The 25,647-nt window shown below is 45.2% G+C and overlaps 1 protein-coding gene across 1 annotated transcript in view; it reads left to right on the top strand.

Moving 5' to 3' along the window:
* The window catches only part of LOC137305206 (uncharacterized), a 45,416-nt gene extending 21,284 nt beyond the window's left edge, over positions 1–24,132 (top strand). The window contains exons 7-11 of the mRNA XM_067974032.1: positions 6,455–6,580; positions 8,544–8,639; positions 11,803–11,904; positions 15,859–15,938; positions 16,735–24,132. Of these exons, the coding sequence (XP_067830133.1) occupies positions 6,455–6,580; positions 8,544–8,639; positions 11,803–11,904; positions 15,859–15,938; positions 16,735–16,839 (509 nt within the window). The 3' untranslated portion in view covers positions 16,840–24,132. The remainder of the gene's footprint in view (positions 1–6,454; positions 6,581–8,543; positions 8,640–11,802; positions 11,905–15,858; positions 15,939–16,734) is intronic.
* The last annotated feature ends 1,515 nt before the right edge of the window (positions 24,133–25,647 follow it).

The following is a 25,647-nucleotide window of genomic DNA, read 5'->3' on the forward strand; positions in this document are numbered from 1 at the left end:
GACATACCTGGGCAATATTCCAGATTGTCGGGTAGATGCCAGTGTTGTAGCTGTACTGGAACAGCTTGGCTAGAGGCACAGCTCGTTCTGGAGCACAAGTCTTCATTACTACAGCTGGGATGTTGTCGGGGCCCATAGCCTTTGCTGTATCCAGTGCACTCAGCCGTTTCTTGATATCACGTGGAGTGAATCGAATTGGCTGAAGACTGGCTTCTGTGACGGTATGAGGCCGAGATGGATCATCCGCTCGGCACTTCTGGCTGAAGATGGTTGCAAACACTTCAGCCTTGTCTTTTGTACTCACGTGCTGGACTCCATCATTGAGGATGGGGATGTTTACAGAGCCTCCTCTTCCCGTTAGTTGTTTAATTGTCCACCACAATTTACGACTGGATGTGGCAGGACTGCAGAGCTTTGATCTGATCCATTGGTTGTGGAATCGCTTAGCTCTGTCCATAGCATGTTGCTTCTGCTGTTTAGCATGCATGTAGTCCTGAGTTGTAGCTTCACCAGGTTGACACCTCATTTTTAGGTACGCCTGGTGCTGCTCCTGGCATGCTTTTCTGCACTCCTCATTGAACCAGGGTTGATCCCCTGGCTTGTTGGTCATGTTAGAGTGAGGAATATGCCGGGCCACGAGGTTATAGATTGTGCTGGAATACAAATCTGCTGCTTCTGATGGCCCACAGCACCTCATGGAGGCCCAGTTTTGAGCTGCCAGATCTGTTCTGAATCTATCCCAATTAGCACGGTGATAGTGCCACACAACAACGTTGGATGGTGTCCTCAGTGCGAAGACTTCATCTGCACGAGGATTGTGCGGTGGTCACTCCTACCAATACTGTCATGGACAGATGCATCTGCGACAGGTAGATTGATGAGGACGAGGTCAAGTAGGTTTTTCCCTCGTGTTGGTTCACTCACCACCTGCCGCAGGCCCAGTCTGGCAGCTATGTCCTTCAAGGGCTCGGTCAGTAGTGTTGCTACCGAGCCACTCTTGATGATGGGCATTGAAGTCCCCCACCCAGAGTACGTTCTGTACCCTTGCTACCCTCGGTGCTTCCTCCAAGTAGTGCTTAACATGGAGGAGGACTGATTCATCAGCTGAGGGAGGACGGTAGGTGGTAATCAGCAGGAGGTTTCCTTGCCCATGTTTGGCTTGATGCCATGAGATGTCATGGGGTCCGGAGTCAATGTTGAGGACTCATAGGGCCACTCCCTCCTGACTGTATATCACTGTACCGCCACCTCTGGTGGGTCTGCCCTGCCGGTGGGACAGGACATACCCAGGAATGGTGATGGAAGAGTCCGGGACGTTGGCTGAAAGGTATGATTCTGTGAGTATGGCTATGTCAGGCTGTTTGCTTGACTAGTCTGTGGGACAGCTCTCCCAATTTTGGCACAAATCCCCAGATGTTCGTGAGGAGGACTTTGCAGGCTTGGTTTGCCTTAGTCGTGTCTGGTGTCTCGTGGTCTGTCCGGTTTTATTCTTTATTATGACTTTTTTTAAGCGATATTTTACAACTGAGTGGCTTGCTAGGCCATTTCAGAGGGCAAGAATCAACCACATTGCTGTGGGTCTGGAGTCATATGTAGGCCAGACCGGGTAAGGACGGCAGGTTTCATTACCTAAAGGGCATTAGTGAACCAGATAAGTTTTTATGACAATCCGGTAGTTTCATGGCCACCATTATTAATACTAGTTTTTTTTTAATTCCAGATTTTATTTAATTGAATTCCCCCAGCTGGCATGGCGGGATTTGAACTCATGATTCTGGATTACTAGTCTAATCACATAACCACTATGCTACTGTACCACTGCTGCAGAACAGAAAACAGAGGTTAAGAGTAGCTATGCAGACTGGCAAAAGGTGGCAAGTGATGTCCCACAAGGATCAGTGCTGGGACACTGTTGTTCACAATTTGCATTAATGATTTGGACTCTGGAATCAGAAACACAATTTGAAAATTTGCGGATGACATCAAATTGGGTTTATAGTGAAGACTGTGACAAAATACATGGGGATTTTAATAAACTTGCAGAATGGGAGTGTAATTGGCAAATGAATTTGAATATAGATAAATGTGAAGAGTTACATTTTGGTAGGAAGAATAAGGAGGCCGCATACTGGAAAATAAGAGTAAGTGGGGTAAAGCAGCAAAGGGATCTCGGGGTACAGATACACAAATCACTAAAAGTAGCGACGCAGGTTAATAAGGCCATAATAGCAGCAAATATTGCACTGAGGTTGATTTCTAGAGGGATAGAATTGAGGAGCAGAGAAGTTATGTTGTATTGAACATTGGTTAGACCACATTTGGAGTACTGCGCACGGTTCTGGTCTCCATAGGAAGGTTACAGAACGGATGAAGGCCATTCAGCCTATCAAGTCTGTTGTAGCGACCATCTCGGTCGCCATTCAAATCGCCCATGCTGAGTTCGGAGAGCCTTTTGTAAGCAGAGTTTATTCGAGCATATGCAGGGGAAAGCCTTAGTGAGCCAAGGGTCTCTCCGATTAAACAATTTCATCAGGCTTTATACACGGTACGGTTGACACTGACAGGCAGCAGTTTGTTGACCTCACGCATGTGACCAACTAGGTCCCGTCTATACCTTGCCCATAATCATCATGGAGTCTCGCACGTGTACAGGAGCAGATGTTCCTGTTATCTCAATTGTCCTAAGCTCTTACTTCTGCCTTTCAGTGGTTTACAATTCCCCTTATCCGTGTCCGAGGTCTCCCATTATCATTATCTTAGTCCACTGTTCTTGTTACAAGGTTTCGTGAAAACATCTTTATGACAACTGCTACGGTTAAACTGCTAACACTATGCATTAGTCCTTTTTGGTCAAGCTTCCTATTATGCCTTGCGGTTACACTTATTGTCTCGTAGCTAGCATAACTTCAGTATACATACAAGGATTATACACTCACACCCCTCACATCAGCATTAATATTGCAAAGCCCATAACTCTAGTTTTTTTTTTATTCATTCATGGGATGTGGGCGACCCTGGCGAGGCCGGCATTTATTGCCCATCCCTAATTGCCCTAGAGAAGGTGGTGGTGAGCTGCCTTCTTGAACCACTGCAGTCCGTGTGGTGAAGGTACTCCCACAGTGCTGTTAGGAAGGGAGTTCCAGGATTTTGACCCAGCGACGATGAAGGAACGGCGATATATTTCCAAGTCGGGATGGTGTGTGACTTAGAGGAGAACGTGCAGGTGGTGTTCCCATGTGTCTGCTGCTCTTGTCCTTCTAGGTGGTAAAGGTCGCGTGTTTGGGAGGAGCTGACGAAGAAGCCTTGGCGAGTTGCTGCAGTGCATCCTGTGGATGGTACACACTGCAGCCACTGTGCGCCGGTGGTGAAGGGAGTGAATGTTTAGGGTGGTGGATGGGGTGCCAATCAAGCGAGCTGCTTTGTCCTGGATGGTGTCGAGCTTCTTGAGTGTTGTTGGAGCTGCACTCATCCAAGCAAGTGGAGAGTATTCCATCACACTCCTGACTTATGCCTTGTAGATGATGGAACGGCTTTGGGGAGTCAGGAGGTGAGTCACTTGCTGCAGAATACCCAGCCTCTGACCTGCTCTTGTAGCCACAGTATTTATATGGCTGGTCCAGTTAAGTTTCTGGTCAATGGTGACCCCCAGGATGTTGATGGTGGGGGATTCGGCGATGGTAATGCCGTTGAATGTCAAGGGGGGCTGGTTAGACTCTCTTGTTGGAGATGGTCATTGCCTGGCACTTCTCCGGCGCGAATGTTACTTGCCACTTATCAGCCCAAGCCTGGATGTTGTCCAGGTCTTGCTGCATGCGGGCTCGGACTGCTTCATTATTTGAGCGGTTGCGAATGGAACTGATCACTGTGCAATCATCAGCGAACATCCCTATTTCTGACCTTATGATGGAGGGTAGGTCATTGATGAAGCAGCTAAAGATGGTTGGGCCCAGGACACTGCCCTGAGGAACTCCTGCAGCAGTGCCCTGGGGCTGAGATGATTGGCCTCCAACAACCACTACCATCTTCCTTTGTGCTAGGTATGACTCCAGCCACTGGAGAGTTTTCCCCCTGATTCCCATTGACTTCAATTTTACTCGGTCAAATGCTGCCTTGATGTCAAGGGCAGTCACTCTCATCTCACCTCTGGAATTCAGCTCTTTTGTCTATGTTTGGACCAAGGCTGTAATGAGGTCTGGAGCCGAGTGGTCCTGGCGGAACCCAAACTGAGCATCGGTGAGCAGGTTATTGGTGCCGCTTGATCGCACTGTCGACGACACCTTCCATCACTTTGCTGATGTTCGAGAGTTGACTGATGGGGCGGTAATTGGCCGGATTGGATTTGTCCTGCTTTTTGTGGACAGGACATACCTGGGCAATTTTCCACATTGTCTGGTAGATGCCAGTATTGTAGCTGTACTGGAACAGCTTGGCTAGAGGCGCAGCTAGTTTTGGAGCACAAGTCATCAGCACTGCAGCTGGGATGTTGTCAGGGCCCATAGCCTTTGCTGTATGCAGTGCACTCAGCCGTTTCTTGATATCACGTGGAGTGAATTGAATTGGCTGAAGACTGGCTTCTGTGATGGTGGGGATATCGGGAGGAGGCCGAGATGGATCATCCGCTCGGCACTTCTGGCTGAAGATGGTTGCAAAGGCTTCAGCCTTGTCTTTTGCACTCACGTGCTGGACTCCGCCATTATTGAGGATGGGGATGTTTGCAGAGCCTCTTCCTCCCGTTAGTTGTTTAATTGTCCACCACCATTCACGACTGGATGTGGCAGGACTGCAGAGCTTTGATCTGATCTGTTGGTTGTGGAATCGCTTAGCTCTGTCTATAGCATGTTGCTTCCGCTGTTTAGCATGCATGTGGTCCTGAGTTGTAGCTTCACCAGGTTGGCACCTCATTTTTGGGTACGCCGGGTGCTGCTCCTGGCATGCTCTTCTACACTCCTCATTGAACCAGGGTTGATCCCCTGGTTTGTTGGTAATGGTAGAGTGAGGAATATGCCGGGCCATGAGGTTACAGATTGTGCTGGAATACAATTCTGCTGCTGCTGATGGCCCACAGTGCCTCATGGATGCCCAGTTTTGTGCTGCTAGATCTGTTCTGAATCTATTCCCATTTAGCACTGTGATAGTGCCACACAACACGTTGGATGGTGTCCTCAGTGTGAAGACGGGACTTCACCTCCACGAGGACTGTGCGGTGGTCACTCCTACCAATACTGTCAAGGACAGATGCATTTGCGACAGGTGTTGCCACGACAGAGTCCGTGCCGGCTCTATGCAAGAGCAATCCAGCTAGTCCCACTCCCCCGCGCTACCCCTGTAGTCCTGCAAATTTTTTTCCTTTCAAGTACTTATCCAGTTCCCTTTTGAAGGCCATGTTTGAATCTGCCTCCACCACCCCCTCAGACATTGCATTCCAGATCCTAACCACTCGCTGTATTAAAAAAAAATCCTCATGTCCCCTATGATTCTTTTGTCAATCACTTTAAATCTATGTCCTCTGGTTTTTGATCCTTCCGCCAGTGGGCACAGTTTCTCTCTATCTACTCTGTCTAGACCTTTCATGATTTTGAATACCTCTATCAAATCTCCTCTCAACTTTCCGTGTTCCAAGGAGAATAACCCCAGCTTCTCCAGTCTATCCACGTAAGTAAATTCCCTCATCCCCGGAATCATTCTAGTAAATCTCTTCCGCACCTTCTCTAAAGCCTTCACATCTTTCCTAAAATGCGGTGCCCAGAACTGGACATAATACTCTAGCTGTGGCTGAACCAGTGTTTGTTTTATAAAAGTTCATCATGACTTCCTTGCTTTCGTACTCTCTGCCTCTATTTATAAAGCCCAGGATCCCATATGCTTGTTTTTAAACTGCTTTCTCAACCTGCCCTACCACCTTCAACAATTTGTGTACATATATCCCCCAGATCTCTCTGTTTGTGTACCCCTTTTAGAATTGTGCCCATATTATAAAAAGGATATTGAGGCACTGGAGAAGGTGCAAAAAAGATTTATAAGGATGATACCAGAACTGAGAGGTTATACTTATCAGGAAAGGCTGAACAGGCTTGGGGCTTTTTTCTCTAGAAGAGAGGGCTGAGCTATGACCTAATTGAGGTCTTTAAAATTATGAAGGGGTTTGATAGGGAAGACATAGAGAAGATGTTTCCACTTGTAGGGGAAACCAAAACTAGGGCCATAAATATAAGATAATCACTAATAAATCCAATAGGAAATTCAAGAGAAACTTCTTTACCCAGAGAGTAGTTAGAATGTCGAACTCACTACCACAAGGAGTTAGAGGTGAATAACTTAAGAGGAAGCTAGATTAGCACATGAGGGAGAAAGGAATAGAAGGATGTGATTAAATGATGAGGGTTGGAGGAGGCTCGTGTAGATTCCCTAATCTATGAATTTGTGTAATTTTATGCATCTTTTATTACTTTAATAGGATGTTCTAGAATCAAAGTGTTTGTGTTGGTGCTTTCGTGTCTTCTGATCATATTAACCACGTTACCGGCTTTTAGTAGGATGACCTGTGCCCCAAAATGGTTAAAAAAGATCTTGTCGACCAAACGTAAGTTCAGACACAAGTTATGTTATTATTTATATCACTCTTTTAAAACCCTCCATTAAATCTCCTCTTAGCATTCTCTGCTATTGTTAAAGAGTCCAGTTAACCTCATCCTGCTAATCTATGCAGTACGCTCTATATGGCTTTAATGCCCTTTCTATGAGCCCGGCCATTACTATGCAATTGGCCACTGTGGCTCCCAAAACAAGCGTGCAGCATGTGTGATGGTGAAGAAGTTTATGGCCTTGTCACTGAGCAAATTATTTTCTTTGTCCCATTACTGAAGCAGAGTTTGCATTTATCCTTATTTTTCTCATGAATTTGCCATTCTTTTCCTACCTAGTCTACCTTCTGTCTTTTTTTTTCAAGATGCCATTATACTGCTGCTTGTTTGAGAGAGACATGATGCAGGAAAGCCCAGTTATACTTCCATTCAGTTTGAAAACTGCAGTTAGGACCAAGCAAGGTGCAGGAACAGAAGGTCGGGGATGTAAACTTACCAGAGTCAGAGCTTCACTGTATAGTTTGGGAAGTCTTTGAGTCATTAGGCTCCCTGTCTCTGAGCGTCAGGCAGCTGCTGTCAGATTTCACTGCTGCATGGGCATTGCTCCCGGCTCAGGTGCCTGTCTCCAAAATATTAATACCCCCCGCTTCTCTGGGATTGGAGACAGGGGTCAGGGAGAGGCCAAAGCGACAGACGGAGTTTCTATGCCGATAGCTCCAGAGGATGAACTATCACCGGCACAGGCATGATGGGTCGAATGACCTCCATCTGTGACCAAGATAAACAGACTGACAGAAAGTGAAATAAGTTCAGAGAGGGTGAGTGCAAAGTTAAGATAGTTTGATTCAAAATGAACTCTGAGAGGAAGAGCCTAAAACAGTAACATTATCACATTTAATTTCACTATGTCAAAGAGACCAGGAACATATCGGGAGCAAGGACTGACAGAAATAACAAAAGATTTTTTTTAAGATCACTCCTATTTTTGTAATTTGTGAATTTTTAAAAATGTTCTAAAGCATATTTGTGGATGGTATGGGGTGCATTAGTGATTGTTTCTATATCTATAGAATTAGATTGAGAATGCTGTTCACTGCAAGTTGTAAGAAAAATCCTGTATTCATATAGCACCTTTCACAACCTCAGGCAGTTAACAGCCAATGAAATACTTTTTGAAATGAGTCACTGTTGTAATGTAGGGAAACACAGCAGCCAAATTGGGCAAAGCAAGGTCCCACAAAAAGCAATGAGATAAATGACCAGATAACTTTTTTTAGTGATGTTGATTGCAGGATAAATGTTGGCCAGGGCATCAGAGGAACTCCCCGCTTGTCTTAAAATAGTGCCATGGGATCATTTACATTCACCTGAGGAGAAAGAAGGGACCTAACTTTAATGTCTTATCCAAAAGACAGCACTTCCAACAGTGCAGCACTCCCTCATTACTGCACTGGAGTGTCAGCCTAGATTATCTGCTCAAATCTCTGGACTTGAATCTATGAACCTTTGACATTTAAACTGAGAGTGAACCAAGGCTGACACCTATACACTGACATAGGGATCACAACCTTGGTATAAAAAAGGTAATTGGGCAAATGTTCCTGTTCCTGCTTCTGGGACTATTGGATCTCCTGGGCACAGCAAATACAGGAGAATCAGATGGAGAGGAGCACACATCAGGGAGGCCATCTGATTTTCTCTCCATTAATATAAATGATGGAAAATTGAATGGGCTCTGTTAGGGGAGTATGCTTCTCCCAGCCCATTATTCCTGTATTCACTGTATCCAGACGATCTAATAGCCCCAAACACCGGAAAACCATCCCTGTATTTTTCTTGACCACTTGCATTCCCCAGAGGCACATGTGGCAGCAGACAGATCAGCATTTGTGTGTGTGTGTGTGTGTGTGAGAGATGAAAACTCCTGTCCTCTCTGATTCTTTCTGTTTTATTTGTTACCAGTTTGCAGGGCAATACTGGGTGCAGTAACTCCATTGGGTGAAATCACTGTGATATGTGCATCGGGTATCCTGCTTGCGGAAGTAATGAAACAAGCTGGTGAGTGTTCAATGATAAAGTTGTAGCCAACGAATCAATTCTGAAAGTAATACCTCTTGAGGAATACTGTGATTAGGAGAGCTAATTGCAGTCATTTTTGCCACAGTTTTCATGGGAACCCATCGAACTATTGAAGTTTACAGTGCAGAAGGAGGCCCTCTGGCCCATCGTGTATGCGCCAGCTCTTTGCTGGAGCAATCCAAATCCAATCCCACTGCCTTGCTCTGGTCCCATAACCCTGCATCATCTTCTGCTTCAAATATTTATCCAATTTTCTTGAGATGCAATGGTCTATGCCTCAACCACTCTTGGTGGCAATGCATTCCATGCTCCAAAAATCCTGTGCAAAGAAATTTCTGCTAACCTCCCTTACGTTAGTGACCATTTTAAATTGATGACCCATTTTTACTGACTCCTCAACCAGAGGAAATGGTTTCCTTATTCATTCTATCAAAATCCTTCATACTTTCAAAAAAAACCTCTACTAAATCTCTCTGCCTTTGCGGCAGTGAAAACAGCCTTAGTATTTCAAGACCCTCCTCATCCCTGGCTTCTTCCTGGTGTCATCAACCATATTGATACATGCAAATAGGTTCAAAAGACAGGCTTGTTGTCCTGAAGTATGAGAAATCTCTGTGTAAGAAAGGCACCATGAGTGGAAAAACTACAGGCTGGATACCCACACTGAGCTGCAATCTCATCTGCAGTACAAACAGCAATTTGCATTTATATAGTAGCTTTAACATAGAATGACATCCCAAGAATGTAGTCCATTGTAGTCAGTGGAGAGTAATATTGGGTGAGGTGTAAAACCAGTGTTCCTCCTGATCCCATGGGTTTTTTGCTTGGCGAGTTGGGTTAATATTTCCCTCTTGGAGCTTATGTATATTTAATTGTATTCTGCAAGCCTAGCAAAATAACCTTATGGCTTGACCAAGTTCACTCTCCGAACAAACCTACTTTCTACTTTAGCAGATGATTAATGGTACATGTTATCAACTTTCTGTTAAGGCTACTTTGTCAGTTAATTAAATATCGCATAGTAATACCTGTAAATCCCTACAATAATGTAGTGTGAGCACCTTAGCTTGTCTGATCAGAAGTGTCTGGTTTGACTGACTAATCATTTTTTCACTCAAACCATCCCCGGAGAGAGAATAAAGCAGGGATTTTAATCAAACTTTAAACAGATTGACCTCCCACCATTAATAGCAGACAATGGAATGCTATCCAAAGATAGTGACACAGATTTTCCTCTTCGGTGTCCGAGCATCAGTGCTCAGATCACTGGGAGGATCCAGGGCAAATTCAGATACATGTTGCCCATAACTCCCCTCAATTAAAATTAATGAACAGAAAATGGGGGTTATAGTTAATACTGAGGAGGACTGCAACAAAATACAAGAAGACGTTAACAAACTTGCAGAATGGGCGTGTGATTGGCAAATGATTTTCAATATAGATAAATGTGAGGTGCTGTATTTTGATAGTGGAAGCCACATACATCCTTGGAAAATAAGAGTCTAAATGGGGTGGAGGAGCAAAGGGATCTAGGGGTACAGATTCACAAATCATAAAAGTAGCAATGCAGGTTAACAAAGCCATAAAAAATGCAAATTAATGGGGTTAGTTTCTAGAGGAGTAGAATTCAAAAGCCAAGAGGTTATGTTAAACTTCTATAGTACCTTGGTTAGACGATACTTGGAGTACTGTGCACAGTTCTGGTCTCCATATTACAAAAAGGATATAAAGTCACTGGAAAAGGTGCAAAAAGATTTACAAGGATGATACCAGAAATGAGAGGTTATAACTATCAGGTAAGACTAAACAGGCTGGGGTTCTTTACCAAAGAAAAGAGAAGGCTGAGAACTGACCTGATAGAGATCTTTAAAATTATGATGGGGTTCAATAGGTTAGATGCAGAGACGATGCTTCCACTTGTGGGGGAGTCTAAAACTAGGGGCCATAAATATAAAATAGTCACCAATAAATCCAATAAGGCATTCAGAAGAAACTTCTTTAATTACAGAGTGGTTAGAGTGTGGAATCTGTTACTACATGGAATGGTTGAGGCGAATAGCATAGATGCATTTATGAGGAAGCTAGAGAAAGGAATAGAAGGATATGTTGGTAGGGTGGGAGGAGACTCGTGTGGAGCATAAACACTGACATGGACCAGTTGGGCCAAGTGGCCTGTTTGAATTACATAGAATTTACAAAACACAATGTAAAACGATGGCAGCTTGCATCCGAATTTAGAGTAGGTGCTGTCAGCGAGTAAAGCTCTTGTGCCTGGGCTCTGAAGAGAAAATTCTGAATTTGCTAATATTGCTAGCTGTAGTTTCCACAGTCACCGGGAGTCAAAGATTGACTCATTACCAGTAGATGTTCCGTGTCGTTGCTCATAGTAAGTCAGATGATGCGTTTACAAGGACAAGATTTATTATTCTGCGGAGGTGAAGTATTAAAGGCCACAAAATCTTCATTGCTATTAAGTAAATGCGGGTGAGTTCATACATGAGTCAATGAAGAGACTGCAGACATTCTGACTCTGGTATTTTCAGTCCCTGAAGAGTTTCTCCATACATTCCAATTTTTGTTTCTATATACTTTTTTTTTGAAGTGCGACACAAAAATTTGAATGTGACATTTGAAGTGTGATGGACAAGAAATGCACGCTGAACACGATGGCTGGGATTTTCAGCTTCAGTGCTCTGTTATCCTGGGAGCGAGCATTCAGAAATCGGGAAATTCCACATCAGCTGCCCATGATTTTCAGATAATTAAAATCAACGGTTGGAAAATCACAGTTCATAGATATACAGTTTCCTGATATGTGCTGCCAGCTGTGCCAAGAGTGCTGAAAAAGAATGTTCTGGCCGGCCATTTTATAATAATAGATGAGATGCGCATCATACTAAACGTACTGTAGCTAATAATACAAGCTGAAAAGGTTGGGAGCCAAGGATTTCTAGTGACTTAACTGAGAGGCCTCCAATGGAGGGTATAGTTAATTTTTCTAATGATGTGTGTTGTACATATGTCAAAGGAATATATTACATATTTATTGTACTTATTTTGAATATAACAATTTATCAGTCTTCCAACTAATGTGTTGATTGGAACTGCAGTTTGATTATTACATGATAATATCTATTGGCAGATAAAGGATGTGATCCAGCTATCAATCTACAATCAACTATAATATTAGCTGTGATGGGGCCACTGGTTCTTCTGGTTGCAAGCTTTGCAGTTTACATCGTATGTAAGTAATGATACAGGTTGTTTCAAAACTATTGTAATGGACACAAAGTGCTGAGGGCAGGAACTGTGACTGGGATTTTCCACATCAGTCACTCCTGGTGACCACTGGGAGTACACATTGGGAAATTCTGCACCTCCAGCCCATGACTATCTGCCCACTAATTTTACTGCTTCAAAAACAATTACGAGCTGGGAGTGTGGAAATTACTGATTATTGCCTGGTTTGAGCCAGGAACACTGAAGTGAAAATCCTGGCCAAAATTCTTCATTCATCTTGCATTTGTCATTGAGATTTTGTTAAGAGTAAAAGAAAATTCAATTTTTTGACGTTGCGGTTTGGCACATTGGAGCTCTGATAGCATTTATAATAAAATGCTAGGGCATGTGTTGGCTGGGCAAGTGCTGATATAGGGTCTGCACTAGATATTCCCTCTGGTTCAGTGCCACTGGTCTCCCATGTAAGTAGTTTGTCACTTGTATTTGATCCCAATCCCAAATTTCTGGTCAGTGGTGACCCCCAGGATGTTGACGTCAGGGACTTGGCGATGGTAATACCATTGAATGTCAAGGGGAGGTGGTTAGATTCTCTTGTTGGAGATGGTCATTGTGTGGCACGAATGTTACTTGCCACATATCAGCCCAAGCCTGGATGTTGTCTAGGTCTTGCTGCATGCGGGCACGCACTGCTTCACTATCTGAGGAATTGCAAATGGAATTTAACATTGTGCAATCATCAGCGAATAGCCCCACTTCTAACCTTATGATGGAGGGAAGCTCATTGTTGCAGCAGTTGAAGATAGTTGGGCCCAGGACACTGCCCTGAGGAACTCCTGCAGCGATATACTCGGGCTGCGATGATTGGCCTCCAACAACCACAGCCATCTTCCTTTGTGCCAGGTATGACTTCAGCCATGAGTGTATTCCCCCTGATCCCCGTTGACTTCCGTTTTACTCGGGCTTCTTGATGCCATACTCGGTCGAATGCTGCCTTGATGTCAAGGGCATCACTCTCATCTCACCTCTGGAATTCAGCTCTTTTGTCCATATTTGGACTAAGGTTGTAATAAGGTCTGAAGCTGAATGGTCCTGATTGAACCCAGGTGCCAGTTTTGTAGCTATACTGGAACAGCTTGGCTAGTGGCACGGCTATTTCTAGAGCACAGGTCTTCAGCACTACAGCCGGGATGTTGTCGGGACCTGTAGCCTTTGCTGTGGCCAGTGCGCTCAGCCGGTACTTTATCATGCGGAGTGAATTGAATTGGCTGAAGACTGGCATCTGTGATAGTAGGGACCTCAGGTGGAGGCTGAGAAAGATTATCCACTCAGCAGTTCTGGCTGAACATGGTTTTGAGACTTGCAATTTACAATGAGTTGGTTGCAACCTGGTGCATGCCATTGGAATCCCAAGCCTGGGGCTAGTACATATCAGGAGTTTATTGTATGGTGGCATGGACTCTGGCAAGTGAAGATTCACCTTCCTGCACTATGGTTTGAATAATTTCTTTTAGATGGAGTCCTTTATTTCTGAAATCACTCCAACCCCAACTATGCACTAATAGCATTTTGGGTTTTATTAATAGGGGCATAGAGTACAACAAGAAAGAGATGATAAATTTCTACAAGACAATGGTTAGGCCACAGTTAGTGCACTTTATATAGTTTTTGGTGCACTATTATAGAAAGGACATTAAAGCTATAGAGAGCAGGCAGCATAGATTCATCAGGAAGATGCCAGGAATTAAAAACAGTAGTTAAGACGAGAGATTTGAAATGTTGGGTCTATTTCTACTGGAACAACGAAGGCTAGGAGGACATTTAAGGGATTCTTAAAATTGGTTTTGATGGTGAATAGGGAAAGTTGGGGAGTCGGTGATGGCTCATCGATTTAAGCGAGTAAGAGGAGAGATTTCCTCACAGGATTGTTGGAACATGGAAAGCTTTGTAACAAGGAGTGGTTGAGGCAGGGACCATTGCATCTTGTAAGGGTAGAATAGATGGACATTTGAAGCATGGGAAGATACAGGGCTATGGGGAGAGCAGGGCAGTGGAATTAGTTTTGAATTGCTGTAGCAAAGGGCTGAATGGCCTCCACCTGTGCTGTAAACTTATCCTATTAAAGAATGCTCAAACACCATTACTTGGGTCAAAAGGACTGGATCAGTGGTGGTCTCAATTATCTCAGACCCTACATAGGTACACTGACCTCTCTTCGGCCACTTATGTTCCTTATGATGGAGGAGAAAGAAACGGAAGAACTTTTAACTGTAAGAGGGATCTAAATGGTTATTCACCAATATGTAATTTGTTTTCTTAAATGTGCCTTGACTCCATTGAGCAACATCCTAGAATCACTTGGGACGTGGGTGATGTGGTAAATGGCCCAAGATAAGAATTGTTGCACTTTTCTTTGCCATTATCTCTTGGGGAGCAACTATAATTGATACTTAGAGTTCCTCTATGAATCTTTCAGTAATTGTAGAGGTTTGTTTAGTTCTCAGAATGTGGGTGTTGCTGGCAAGGCCGCATTAATTGCTTATCCCTTGTTGCTCTGAGAAGATGGTGGGGGTGTTCTCCTTGACTCGCAACAGTCCTTGAGGCGATGGTGTTAGGTACAGAATTCCAGGCCGTGAAACTGCAATGAAGGAATGACTATGGGGGTGATTTTAACCCCCAAGAACGGGTGAGTTGGGGTCGGGTGGGAATTGAAAATAATTTTTTTTGGGTCGCGACTGCAAAATTTTCAGACTTTGCATTCCCAGTGGGAAGCGTGTACTTTTACGCACCCAAGTTAAACCCGGAAATAAAGCCGGGTTATGGTTGTGACCCAAAAAAAACTATTTTCAACTCCCACCCGCCCCCAACCCATCTGTTCTTGGGGGTTAAAATCACCCCCTATATGTCCAAGTCAGGATGGTGTATGACTTGGAGATGATGGTCTCCCCACTACATTGCTGCTCTAGTCCTTTTTGCTGGTGGCACTTGCAAGAGAGGGAGGTGCTGTTGAAGTAAACTTGGTGAGTTGCTGGAGTACACTATAGATCATACATACTGCAACCACCATGCGCTGGTGATGGAGGGATTGGATATTAAGTCCAGTGATAGGGGCGTGGATCAAATGAACTGCTCTGTGTTGGATGGTGTTAAACTTCTTTAGTGCTATGGCTGCACCCATTCAGGTGACTGGTGAGTATTCCATCAGACTCCTGATTTGAGTCTTGAACATGGTGGAGAGGGTTTGAGGTGCCAGGAGATGAGCCACTCGTCAGAGCACCCAGCCCTACTCTGCCCTGCTGTAGTAGCCATGATGTTGATATGGTTGGTTCAGTTGAGCAGTGGTGACCTGCAAGATGTTGATGGTGGGGGACTGATGGTGCTGCTGGAAGGTCGGGGAGAAATTTCTGGACTTCATGTTTGAGATGGTCATTATTCAGCGCTTCTGCAGTGGAAAGGTTAACCTGCCACTTGTCAGCCCAGCCTGGATGTTGTAATCTGACATGAGCTGCTTAATTATCGTTAGTTATGAATGGAGCTGAATATTGTAAAATCATCAGTAATTTATTCTAATAGCAGCCTTAGTTTTCTTTGGCTTTTTCTTACCACACTCCCATCTTTTGACTGGCAAATAGGAATGAGCCAGTTGTATAATGGTCAGTTAACCTGAGACTACAGGATAATATCCTACGGCTTTGAAATTACACTTGAGTGTAACATATTCTTGTGAAATTCCATTGTTTGCCACTTTAACGGAGGCATTAAAATAAGCAGGTCAGTTAATATAAGAGACATGGGAGTTTCATATGAGCTGTTAAACCTTGGTACACTGGATGGTAAAATTTGATGGACAAAGAGTTTTGGGAATGAATTGATGGACTTGTATTCTAATCATCCATTAGTGAAAACCTTTGCTCGGTTCATTATTGCATCGATGCAACTCATTGTATGTTTATATCAACAGATACAAAATGGAAAAAATGGACAACTAGAGCTCTGCCTACATATCCCAGTGTAAACGATCCTGATGAGTTTCATTGTATTGTAAGTATTGGGATCAAATACAAGTGACAAGTTAGAAATACAGCTGTTGCTCTGAACCTTTCTGAAAATGAATGTTCCTGTAGTTTTCACACATTTATTTTAGTCAGAAATGGAAGATTCTGTTTAATTTTGCTGATTGAGTGAGTAATTTGTGTGGAGAATGGGAAAGGCTCCAGTATCTGCTAAGCAAAAGGCATGCACACTACAGTGCTTACTGGAAGTAGAGGTGTTTGGTCCTGGTGATACACAGATAAATGGGATTATTTCTCATAAGCTATGCTCTGTTGAACATTTAAAAGGGAAGTGAAACAAAACCAAATCTCACCTTGTAGGCAAAATGTACAAGATGAAATTAAAGAACTTAAACTCTTGAATTTTAATGCCAGAAAGTTGAAAATTTATTAAAAGATATATGCCTTCATCAAATGCCAATAAATGATCGAATGTAAAAAACCTGAACTTTAGAAAATAGGGGAAAAGTACTGAAAGTGCTGCATGTAGAGAGATGATTTAAATTGCTGTATTAAACTCCATATATTACTCTGGTCCATAGTAAACACATTTATTGTTAAACCTAAACGGGTCATATTTCTTTTTTTAAAAAAAACTTGACTAATAAAGCTTGTTGTTCAGGTCTAAAAGGAAAAAACTTGATTGAAGGCATCATTAAAAAGAGACAAATCTCATTCATTTTACCATGTGTTACTAATTGTTAATTTTACATTTTTGTGTATTTAATAAAAATTAGCCTTTTCTTTTGCAGTTTACAGACATTTTGATTGTCTTTTTTCTGTAGGAGTTGAATTCAGCACCACCGCTACCAGTGAAGAACAACCTTCAATCTAGGACCACTGCTACCAGTGAAGAACAACCTTCAATCTCGGACCACTGCTACCAGTGAAGAACTTTCTTAGACTGGGCCGGGTCTCCTAGATTTAACAGTCTAAAGAAGCGCGAGAGCGGAGACCCAGCCCAGTCTAACAGTCTGAAGAAGCGTGAGAGCGGAGCAATGAGTCTATTAATATAGTATGAACCATGTAACGTGTATTCAATAAGAAAGGGCAGGTGAGCCGAAAAGGATGCATGATGGTTATTATAGTCAAGTTTGCGGAATTAGTAAAGAAATTAAGGATAGTATCCGACTAAAAACAAGGACATATAAGGTAGCCAAACTTAGTGGGAGGATAGAAGATTGGGAAGTCTTCAAAAGACAGCAAAAAGTAACTAAAGGATTGATTGATTAAGAAAGGGAAGATAGATTATGAAAATAAATTAGCAAAAAATATAAAAACAGATAGCAAGAGTTTCTACAGTTATATAAAAAGAAAAAGGGTGGCTAAGGCAAATGTAGGTCCCTTAGAGGATGAGACCGGGAAATTAATGGTGGGAAACATGGAGATGGCAAAATTGCTGAACAAATATTTTGTTTCAGTCTTTACGGTAGAGGACACTAAGAATATCCCAACACTGGACAAACGGGGGGCTCTAGGGGGGGGGGGGAGGAGCTAAATACAATTAAAATCACTAAGGAATTGGTACTCAGTAAATTAATGGGACTCAAGGCAGATAAATCCCCTGGACCGAATGGCTTACATCCTAGGGTCTTGAGGGAAGTGGCAGTAGGGATTGTGGATGCTTTGGTAATAAATTTCCAAAATTCTCTGGACTCGGCAAAGGTCCCGGCAGATTGGAAAACTGCTAATGTAACACTCTTATTTAAAAAGGGTAGTAGGCAGAAGGCTGGAAATTATAGACCAGTTAGCCTAACATCTGTGGTGGGTAAAATTTTGGAGTCTATTAATAAGGAGACAGTAGCGGAACATTTGGATAAACATAATTTAATAGGACAAAGTCAGCATGGCTTTACGAAGGGGACGTCATGTCTGACAAATTTGCTTGAGTTCTTTGAGGACATAACGTACAGGGTGGATAAAGGGGAACCACTGGACGTAGTGTATTTAGACTTCCAGAAGGCATTCGACAAGGTGCCACAAAAAAGATTAGTGCTCAAGATAAAGAATCACTGGATTGGGGGTAATATTCTGGCATGGGTAGAGGATTGGTTATCTAACAGGAAGCAGAGAGTTGGGAATAAATGGTTCATTCTCTGACTGGCAACCAGTAGCCAGTGGTGTTCCGCAGGGGTCGGTGCTGGGTCCCCAACTCTTTACAATCTATATTAACGATCTGGAGGAGGGGACCGAGTGTAACATATCAAAGTTTGCAGATGATACAAAGATGGGAGGGAAAGTAGAGAGTGAGGAGGACATAAAAAACCTACAAGGGGATATAGACAGGCTGGGTGAGTAGGCGGAGATTTGGCAGATGCAATACAATATTGGAAAATGTGAGGTTATGCACTTTGGCAGGAAAAATCAGACAGCAAGTTATTATCTTAATGGCGAGAAACTGGAAAGTACTGCAGTACAAAGGGATCTGGGGGTCCTAGTGCAAGAAAATCAAAAAGTTAGTATGCAGGTGCGCAGGTGATCAAGAAGGCCAACGGAATGTTGGCTTTTATTGCTAGGGGGATAGAATATAAAAACAGGGAGGTATTGCTGCAGTTAAATAAGGTATTGGTGAGACCACACCTGGAATACTGCATACAGTTTTGGTGTCCATACTTAAGAAAAGACATACTTGCTCTCGAGGCAGTACAAAGAAGGTTCACTCGGTTAATCCCGGGGATGAGGGAGCGAACATATGAGGAGAGGTTGAGTAGATTGGGACTCTACTCATTGGAGTTCAGAAGAATGAGAGGCGATCTTATTGAAACATATAAGATTGTGAAGGGGCTTGATCGGGTGGATGCGGTAAGGATGTTCCCAAGGATGGGTGAAACTAGAACTAGGGGGCATAATCTTAGAATAAGGGGCTGCTCTTTCAAAACTGAGATGAGGAGAAACTTCTTCACTCAGAGGGTAGTGGGTCTGTGGAATTTGCTGCCCCAGGAAGCTGTGGAAGCTACATCATTAAATAAATTTAAAACAGAAATGGACAGTTTCCTAGAAGTAAAGGGAATTAGGGGTTACGGGGAGCGGGCAGGAAATTGGACATGAATTTAGATTTGAGGTTAGGATCAGATCAGCAATGATCTTATTGAATGGCGGAGCAGGCTCAAGGGGCCGATTGGCCTACTCCTACTCCTATTTCTTATGCAATTAAAACTAACAGAATGTTGATCACATTGAAGTGACAATTAACAGACCTTGGGAAAAATCACAGGCTTGAGGGAGGATGGGCTGTAATGATCAGGGAGTCACCCAGGCTCAGGCCACTATCTCGAGCCCCTGCAAGCTAGTGAATAGAAGTCGTATTATACAAACGGTGTCCTGTGAAGGCTGGCAATGTAACTCTAAGATAAGGTACCGTTAGGAACATAGGAACAGGAGTAGGCCATTCAGCCCCTCGTGCCTGCTCCGCCATTTGATAAGATCATGGCTGATCTGTGATCTAACTCCATGGGCCCGATTTTAGCACCCGCTACCGGGTGCGTTCTCGGCAGGGGGGGGCCCCCGAAAATCCCGAAATCCAGGTGCGGGACCAGATCGCGCCTCGATCCCGCCCACTTCCGGGTTCCCCGATGACGCGCTGGCGTGCTCGCGCAGCCCCCGCTGGTGGGAATCCGGCAGGCAATTAAAGCCAGCGGGATGCCACTTGAGTGTATTGACTTTGCTTGTTCAGGTCATTAACTGAACTGATTAAGGGACTGTGTGATTTTGGATAAACATGGGACTGTTTCACACACTGGGGGAAACACTCCCAGTTGAAATGGACGTATTGCAGCAGTCAGCCTGTGGCAGCTGCAAAGGTCCATTTGACAGGTGGGGGGGAGACCCTCAGCCATTGCAGGAGGCCGCTCTGTCACTTGGGACAAAGTTTGGCCTCCACCACCCTCCTCCTGATGGTCGAAGTCACCATCCTGCACACTTACACCGGGGTCCGGAGACATGTACCTACCTTGCGGACCCCCTCAGATGTACATCTTGCGGATGGGGGCCGCCGTAGCTGCAGTCATGACCTCCTCGGAGGGCGAACAGCCTCACCATCCACGCCGTCCACCTCTGACACGTGGAGCTCCACAACAGAGTGCTGTGACACATCCACCTGTACAGCAGGAGGGAGGGCTACCGCAGAGAGAGATGCGTCGCAGAGGGCACTACCCTCGCCACACGTTCCACAGACCGAGGCTCAGCCTCCTGGACCTCTCTGAGCAGCAGTGCACACGGAGGCTCAGAGTCAGTCGACATGTAGCCATGGACATCTGCAGCCTCTTTCATGCCGAGCTGCTCCTGGCTGGCCCGTGCACCATCTTCCTACCTGTCACTGTCAAAGTCACCACTGCCCTCCCGAACTTCTGCTCCACAGCCTTCCAGGCTGCAACCGGGGACATCCCCAATGTCTCTCAGTCGTCTGCGCAGAAGAGCCCTGCAAATACACCTACACCCACTCTGCAGTGACACACTGGGTGGCATCAGTGGTGGGTCCTCATAGGGATACCCAGGAGCGGGCATTATTGCACAAACCGGACAGGATTCGCGATGACATGGCAGTATAATATGTGATGTGAGTTGTTCTTTAATTCAATAGAAGTAAGAACCATGACAAACCCTCAAACACCCTTGTGCATCCCCTTCATGCTCACGACACGTTTGCCTTACGCTGCCTACTGCACAATGTGATGCATGCCCTGTGGCTGCAGCACAGGTGGTGGCAAGTTGAGTGAGGCTGGCTGTGAGAGAGATGCACGAGAGGGTGAGTATGGGATAGAGCCATGAGATTGTATGATGATTGGGTTGCGTGGTAGTGGCGGGGTGAGTACTCGCGAGGTAAGTAGGTGCAGGTAAGGTGAGGATGAGGTTTGAGTGGGTATGAGGGGTGATGTGACAGAGTAGTGTTGGCAGTGCCGAAGGAGATGTGGGGTGGGGGCAGTGTTGTGGCAGACGGAGTGTAGGGGAAAGACTACGTGTTCTCACTGTGGCTGACCTACTGAGGTCATTGGAACGCCTCCTGCACTGTATGCAGGTGGGCGATATGTTGGTGGCGCTGGTGACTTCCTCTGCCACCTCGAGCCAGGCCTTCTTGGTGGCAGAGGCAGGCCGCTTCCTCCTGCCCGCCGGGAGGAAGATCTCTGTCCTTCCCCCTCCTCCTCACCCCATCTAATGATACCTGGGGTGAGGCATCATTAAACTGGGAGCAGCCTTCCCCCTGGGCTGCTCCATGCTGTAATTTTTGCTGTTTGTGGCAGCATCTGTCAGTGGAGGACTGCCCCTTTTAATCGAGCGCCTCCAGCTGACAGATCTTACTGCGCATGCGCAGCCCGCCCGACGCGCAGATCAGCAGCGGGGAACCTGGAGGAGCAGATAAGTGAATCCAATTAGTGTGTTGCCTGCTACGATCGCGCAGGCAACCCACTAATTTCACCGGGCGCGTTTTTAACGCGCCCGCTGGCCCACCCGCCGAGAACCCGCACCCCTGGTAAAATCGGGCCCCATATACCTGCCTTTGGCCCATATCCCTTAATACATTTGGTTGCCAAAAAGCTATCTATCTCAGATTTAAATTTAGCTATTGAGCTAGTATCAATTGCTGTTTGCGGAAGAGAGTTCCAAACATCTCCCACCCTTTGTGTGTAGAAATGTTTTCTAATCTCACTCCTGAAAGGTCTGGCTCCAATTTTTAGACTGTGCCCCCAACTCCTAAAATCCCCAACCAGCGGAAATAGTTTCTCTCTATCCACCCTATCTGTTCCCCTTAATGTCTTATAAACTTCGATCAGATCACCCCTTAACCTTCGAAACTCTGGAGAATACATTGTGTAATCTCTCCTCGTAACTTAACCCTTGAAGTCCAGGTATCATTCTAGTAAACCTACGCTGCACTCCCTCCAAGGCCAATATGTCCTTCCGAAGGCGCGATGCCCAGAACTGCTCACAGTACTCCAGTTGCTGTCTAACCAGGGTTTTGTATAGCTGCAGCATAACTTCTGCCCCCTTGTACTCTAGTCCTCTAGATATAAAGGCCAGCATTCCATTAGCCGCCTTGATTATTTTCTGCACCTGTTCATGACACTTCAATGATCTATGTACCTGAACCCCTAAGTCCCTTTGGACATCCACTGTTTTTAACTTTGTACCATTTAGAAAGTACCCAGTTCTATCCTTTTTTGATCCAAAGTGGGTGACCTCACATTTGTCTATATTGAATTTGCCACAGTTTTGCCCATTCACCTAATCTATCAATATCGCTTTGTAATTTTATGTTTTCATCTACACTGCTTACAATGCCACCAATCTTTGTGTCATCGGCAAACTTAGATATGAGACTTTCTATGCCTTCATCTAAGTCGTTAATAAATATTGTGAATAATTGAGGCCCCAAGACAGATCCCTGCGGGACTCCACTAGTCACATCCTGCCAATGTGAGTACTTACCCATTATTCCTACTCTCTGTCGCCTTTCACTCAGCCAACTTCCTAACCAAGTCCTTACTTTTCCCTCAATTCCATGGGCTTCTCTCTTAGCTAACAGTCTCTTATGTGGGACCTTATCAAATGCCTTCTGGAAGTTCATATAAATAACATCCATTGACATTCCCTGTCCACTACTTTAGTCACCTCTTCAAAAAATTCCATCAGGTTTGTCAGGCACGACCTACCTTTCACAAATCCATGCTGGCTCTCTCGGATTAACTGAAAATTCTCGGTGTTCAGTCACCCTATCCTTAATTATAGACACCAGCATTTTCCCCACAACAGATGTTAGGCTAACTGGTCTATAATTCCCCGGTTTCCCTCTCTCTCTTTTCTTAAAAAGCGGAGTGACGTGCAATTTTCCAATCGAGAGGGACAGTTCCTGAATCTAGAGAACTTTGAAAGATTATAGTTAGGGCATCTGCAATGTGCTCACCTACTTCCTTTAAAACCCTGGGATGGAAACCATCTGGTCCTGGGGATTTGTCACTCTTTAGTGCTATTATTTTCTTCATTACTGTTGCTTTACTTATGTTAATTTTATCGAGTCCCTGTCCCCGATTCAATATTAGTTTTCTTGGGATTTCTGGTATGCTATCCACTTTTTCAACTGTAAATACCGACGCAAAGTAATTGTTCAACATGTCCGCCATTTCCCCATTGTCAATGACAATATCCTCACTTTCAGTTTTTAATGGGCCAACACTGCTCCTGACCACCCTCTTTTTTGTAATATAACTATAAAAGTTCTTCGTTAAGTCTGTAACAACAAGGCACAGATGGTACCAGGAGTTGCTTGGAATGTAACTTCTAAAGGGTGAGAGACATGATTAATGGTAAGGCTGAGAGATGTGGATGTGATAGTGAACTGCCACGTAGACTTTTTTTTTATTCGTTCACGGGATGTGGGCGTCGCTGGCGAGGCCAGCATTTATTGCCCATCCCTAATTGCCCTCGAGAAGGTGGTGGTGAGCCGCCTTCTTGAACCGCTGCAGTCCGTGTGGTGACTGTTCTCCCACAGTGCTGTTAGGAAGGGAGTTCCAGGATTTTGACCCAGCGACAATGAAGGAACGGCGATATAGTTCCAAGTCGGGATGGTGTGTGACTTGGAGGGGAACGTGCAGGTGGTGTTGTTCCCATGTGCCTGCTGCTCTTGTCCTTCTAGGTGGTAGAGGTCGCGGGTTTGGGAGGTGCTGTCGAAGAAGCCTTGGCGAGTTGCTGCAGTGCATCCTGTGGATGGTACACACTGCAGCCACAGTGCGCCGGTGGTGAAGGGAGTGAATGTTTAGGGTGATGGATGGGGTGCCAATCAAGCGGGCTGCTTTATCTTGGATGGTGTCGAGCTTCTTGACTGTTGTTGGAGCTGCACTCATCCAGGCAAGTGGAGAGTATTCCATCACACTCCTGACTTGTGCCTTGTAGATGGTGGAAAGGCTTTGGGGAGTCAGGAGGTGAGTCACTCGCCACAGAACACCCAGCCTCTGACCTGCTCTCGTAGCCACAGTATTTATATGGCTGGTCCAGTTCAGTTTCTGGTCAATGGTGACCCCCAGGATGTTGATGGTGGGGGATTCGGCGATGGTAATGCCGTTGAATGTCAAGGGGAGGTGGTTAGACTTTCTCTTGTTGGAGATGGTCATTGCCTGGCACTTATCTGGCGCGAATGTTACTTGCCACTTATGAGCCCAAGCCTGGATGTTGTCCAGGTCTTGCTGCATGCGGGCTCGGACTGCTTCATTATCTGAGGGGTTGCGAATGGAACTGAACACTGTGCAGTCATCAGCGAACATCCCCATTTCTGACCTTATGATGGAGGGAAGGTCATTGATGAAGCAGCTGAAGATGGTTGGGCCTCGGACACTGCCCTGAGGAACTCCTGCAGCAATGCCCTGGGGCTGAGATGATTGGCCTCCAACAACCACTACCATCTTCCTTTGTGCTAGGTATGACTCCAGCCACTGGAGAGTTTTCCCCCTGATTTCCATTGACTTCAATTTTATGAGGGCTCCTTGGTGCCACACTCGGTCAAATGCTGCCTTGATGTCAAGGGCAGTCACTCTCACCTCACCTCTGGAATTCAGCTCTTTTGTCCATGTTTGGACCAAGGCTGTAATGAGGTCCGGAGCCGGGTGGTCCTGGCGGAACCCAAACTGAGCATCGGTGAGCAGGTTATTGGTGAGTAAGTGCCGCTTGATCGCACTGTCGACGACACCTTCCATCACTTTGCTGATGATTGAGAGTAGACTGATGGGGCGGTAATTGGCTGGATTGGATTTGTCCTGCTTTTTGTGGACAGGACATACCTGGGCAATTTTCCACATTGTCGGGTAGATGCCAGTGTTGTAGCTGTACTGGAACAGCTTGGCTAGAGGCGCAGCTAGTTCTGGAGCACAAGTCTTCAGCACTACAGCTGGGATGTTGTCGGGGCCCATAGCCTTTGCTGTATCCAGTGCACTCAGCCGTTTCTTGATATCACGTGGAGTGAATTGAATTGGCCGAAGACTGGCTTCCGTGATGGTGGGGATATCGGGAGGAGGCTGAGATGGATCATCCACTCGGCACTTCTGGCTGAAGAAGGTTGCAAACGCTTCAGCCTTGTCTTTTGCACTCACGTGCTGGACTCCGCCATCATTGAGAATGGGGATGTTTGCAGAGCCTCCTCCTCCCGTTAGTTGTTTAATTGTCCACCACCATTCACGACTGGATGTGGCAGGACTGCAGAGCTTTGATCTGATCCGTTGGTTGTGGAATCGCTTAGCTCTGTCTATAGCATGTTGCTTCCGCTGTTTAGCATGCATGTAGTCCTGAGTTGTAGCTTCACCAGGTTGGCACCTCATTTTTAGGTACGCCTGGTGCTGCTCCTGGCATGCTCTTCTACACTCCTCATTGAACCAGGGTTGATCCCCTGGCTTGTTGGTAATGGTAGAGTGAGGAATATGCCGGGCCATGAGGTTACAGATTGTGGTGGAATACAATTCTGCTGCTGCTGATGGCCCACAGCGCCTCATGGATGCCCAATTTTGAGCTGCTAGATCCGTTCTGAATCTATCCCATTTAGCACGGTGGTAGTGCCACACAACACGTTGGATGGTGTCCTCAATGCGAAGACGGGACTTCATCTCCACGAGGACTGTGCGGTGGTCACTCCTACCAATACTGTCATGGACAGATGCATTTGCGACAGGGAGATTGGTGAGGACAAGGTCAAGTAAGTTTTTCCCTCGTGTTGGTTCGCT

Source organism: Heptranchias perlo, chromosome 39 (assembly GCF_035084215.1).
Source record: "Heptranchias perlo isolate sHepPer1 chromosome 39, sHepPer1.hap1, whole genome shotgun sequence".
Classification (NCBI taxonomy): Eukaryota; Metazoa; Chordata; class Chondrichthyes; order Hexanchiformes; family Hexanchidae; genus Heptranchias; species Heptranchias perlo.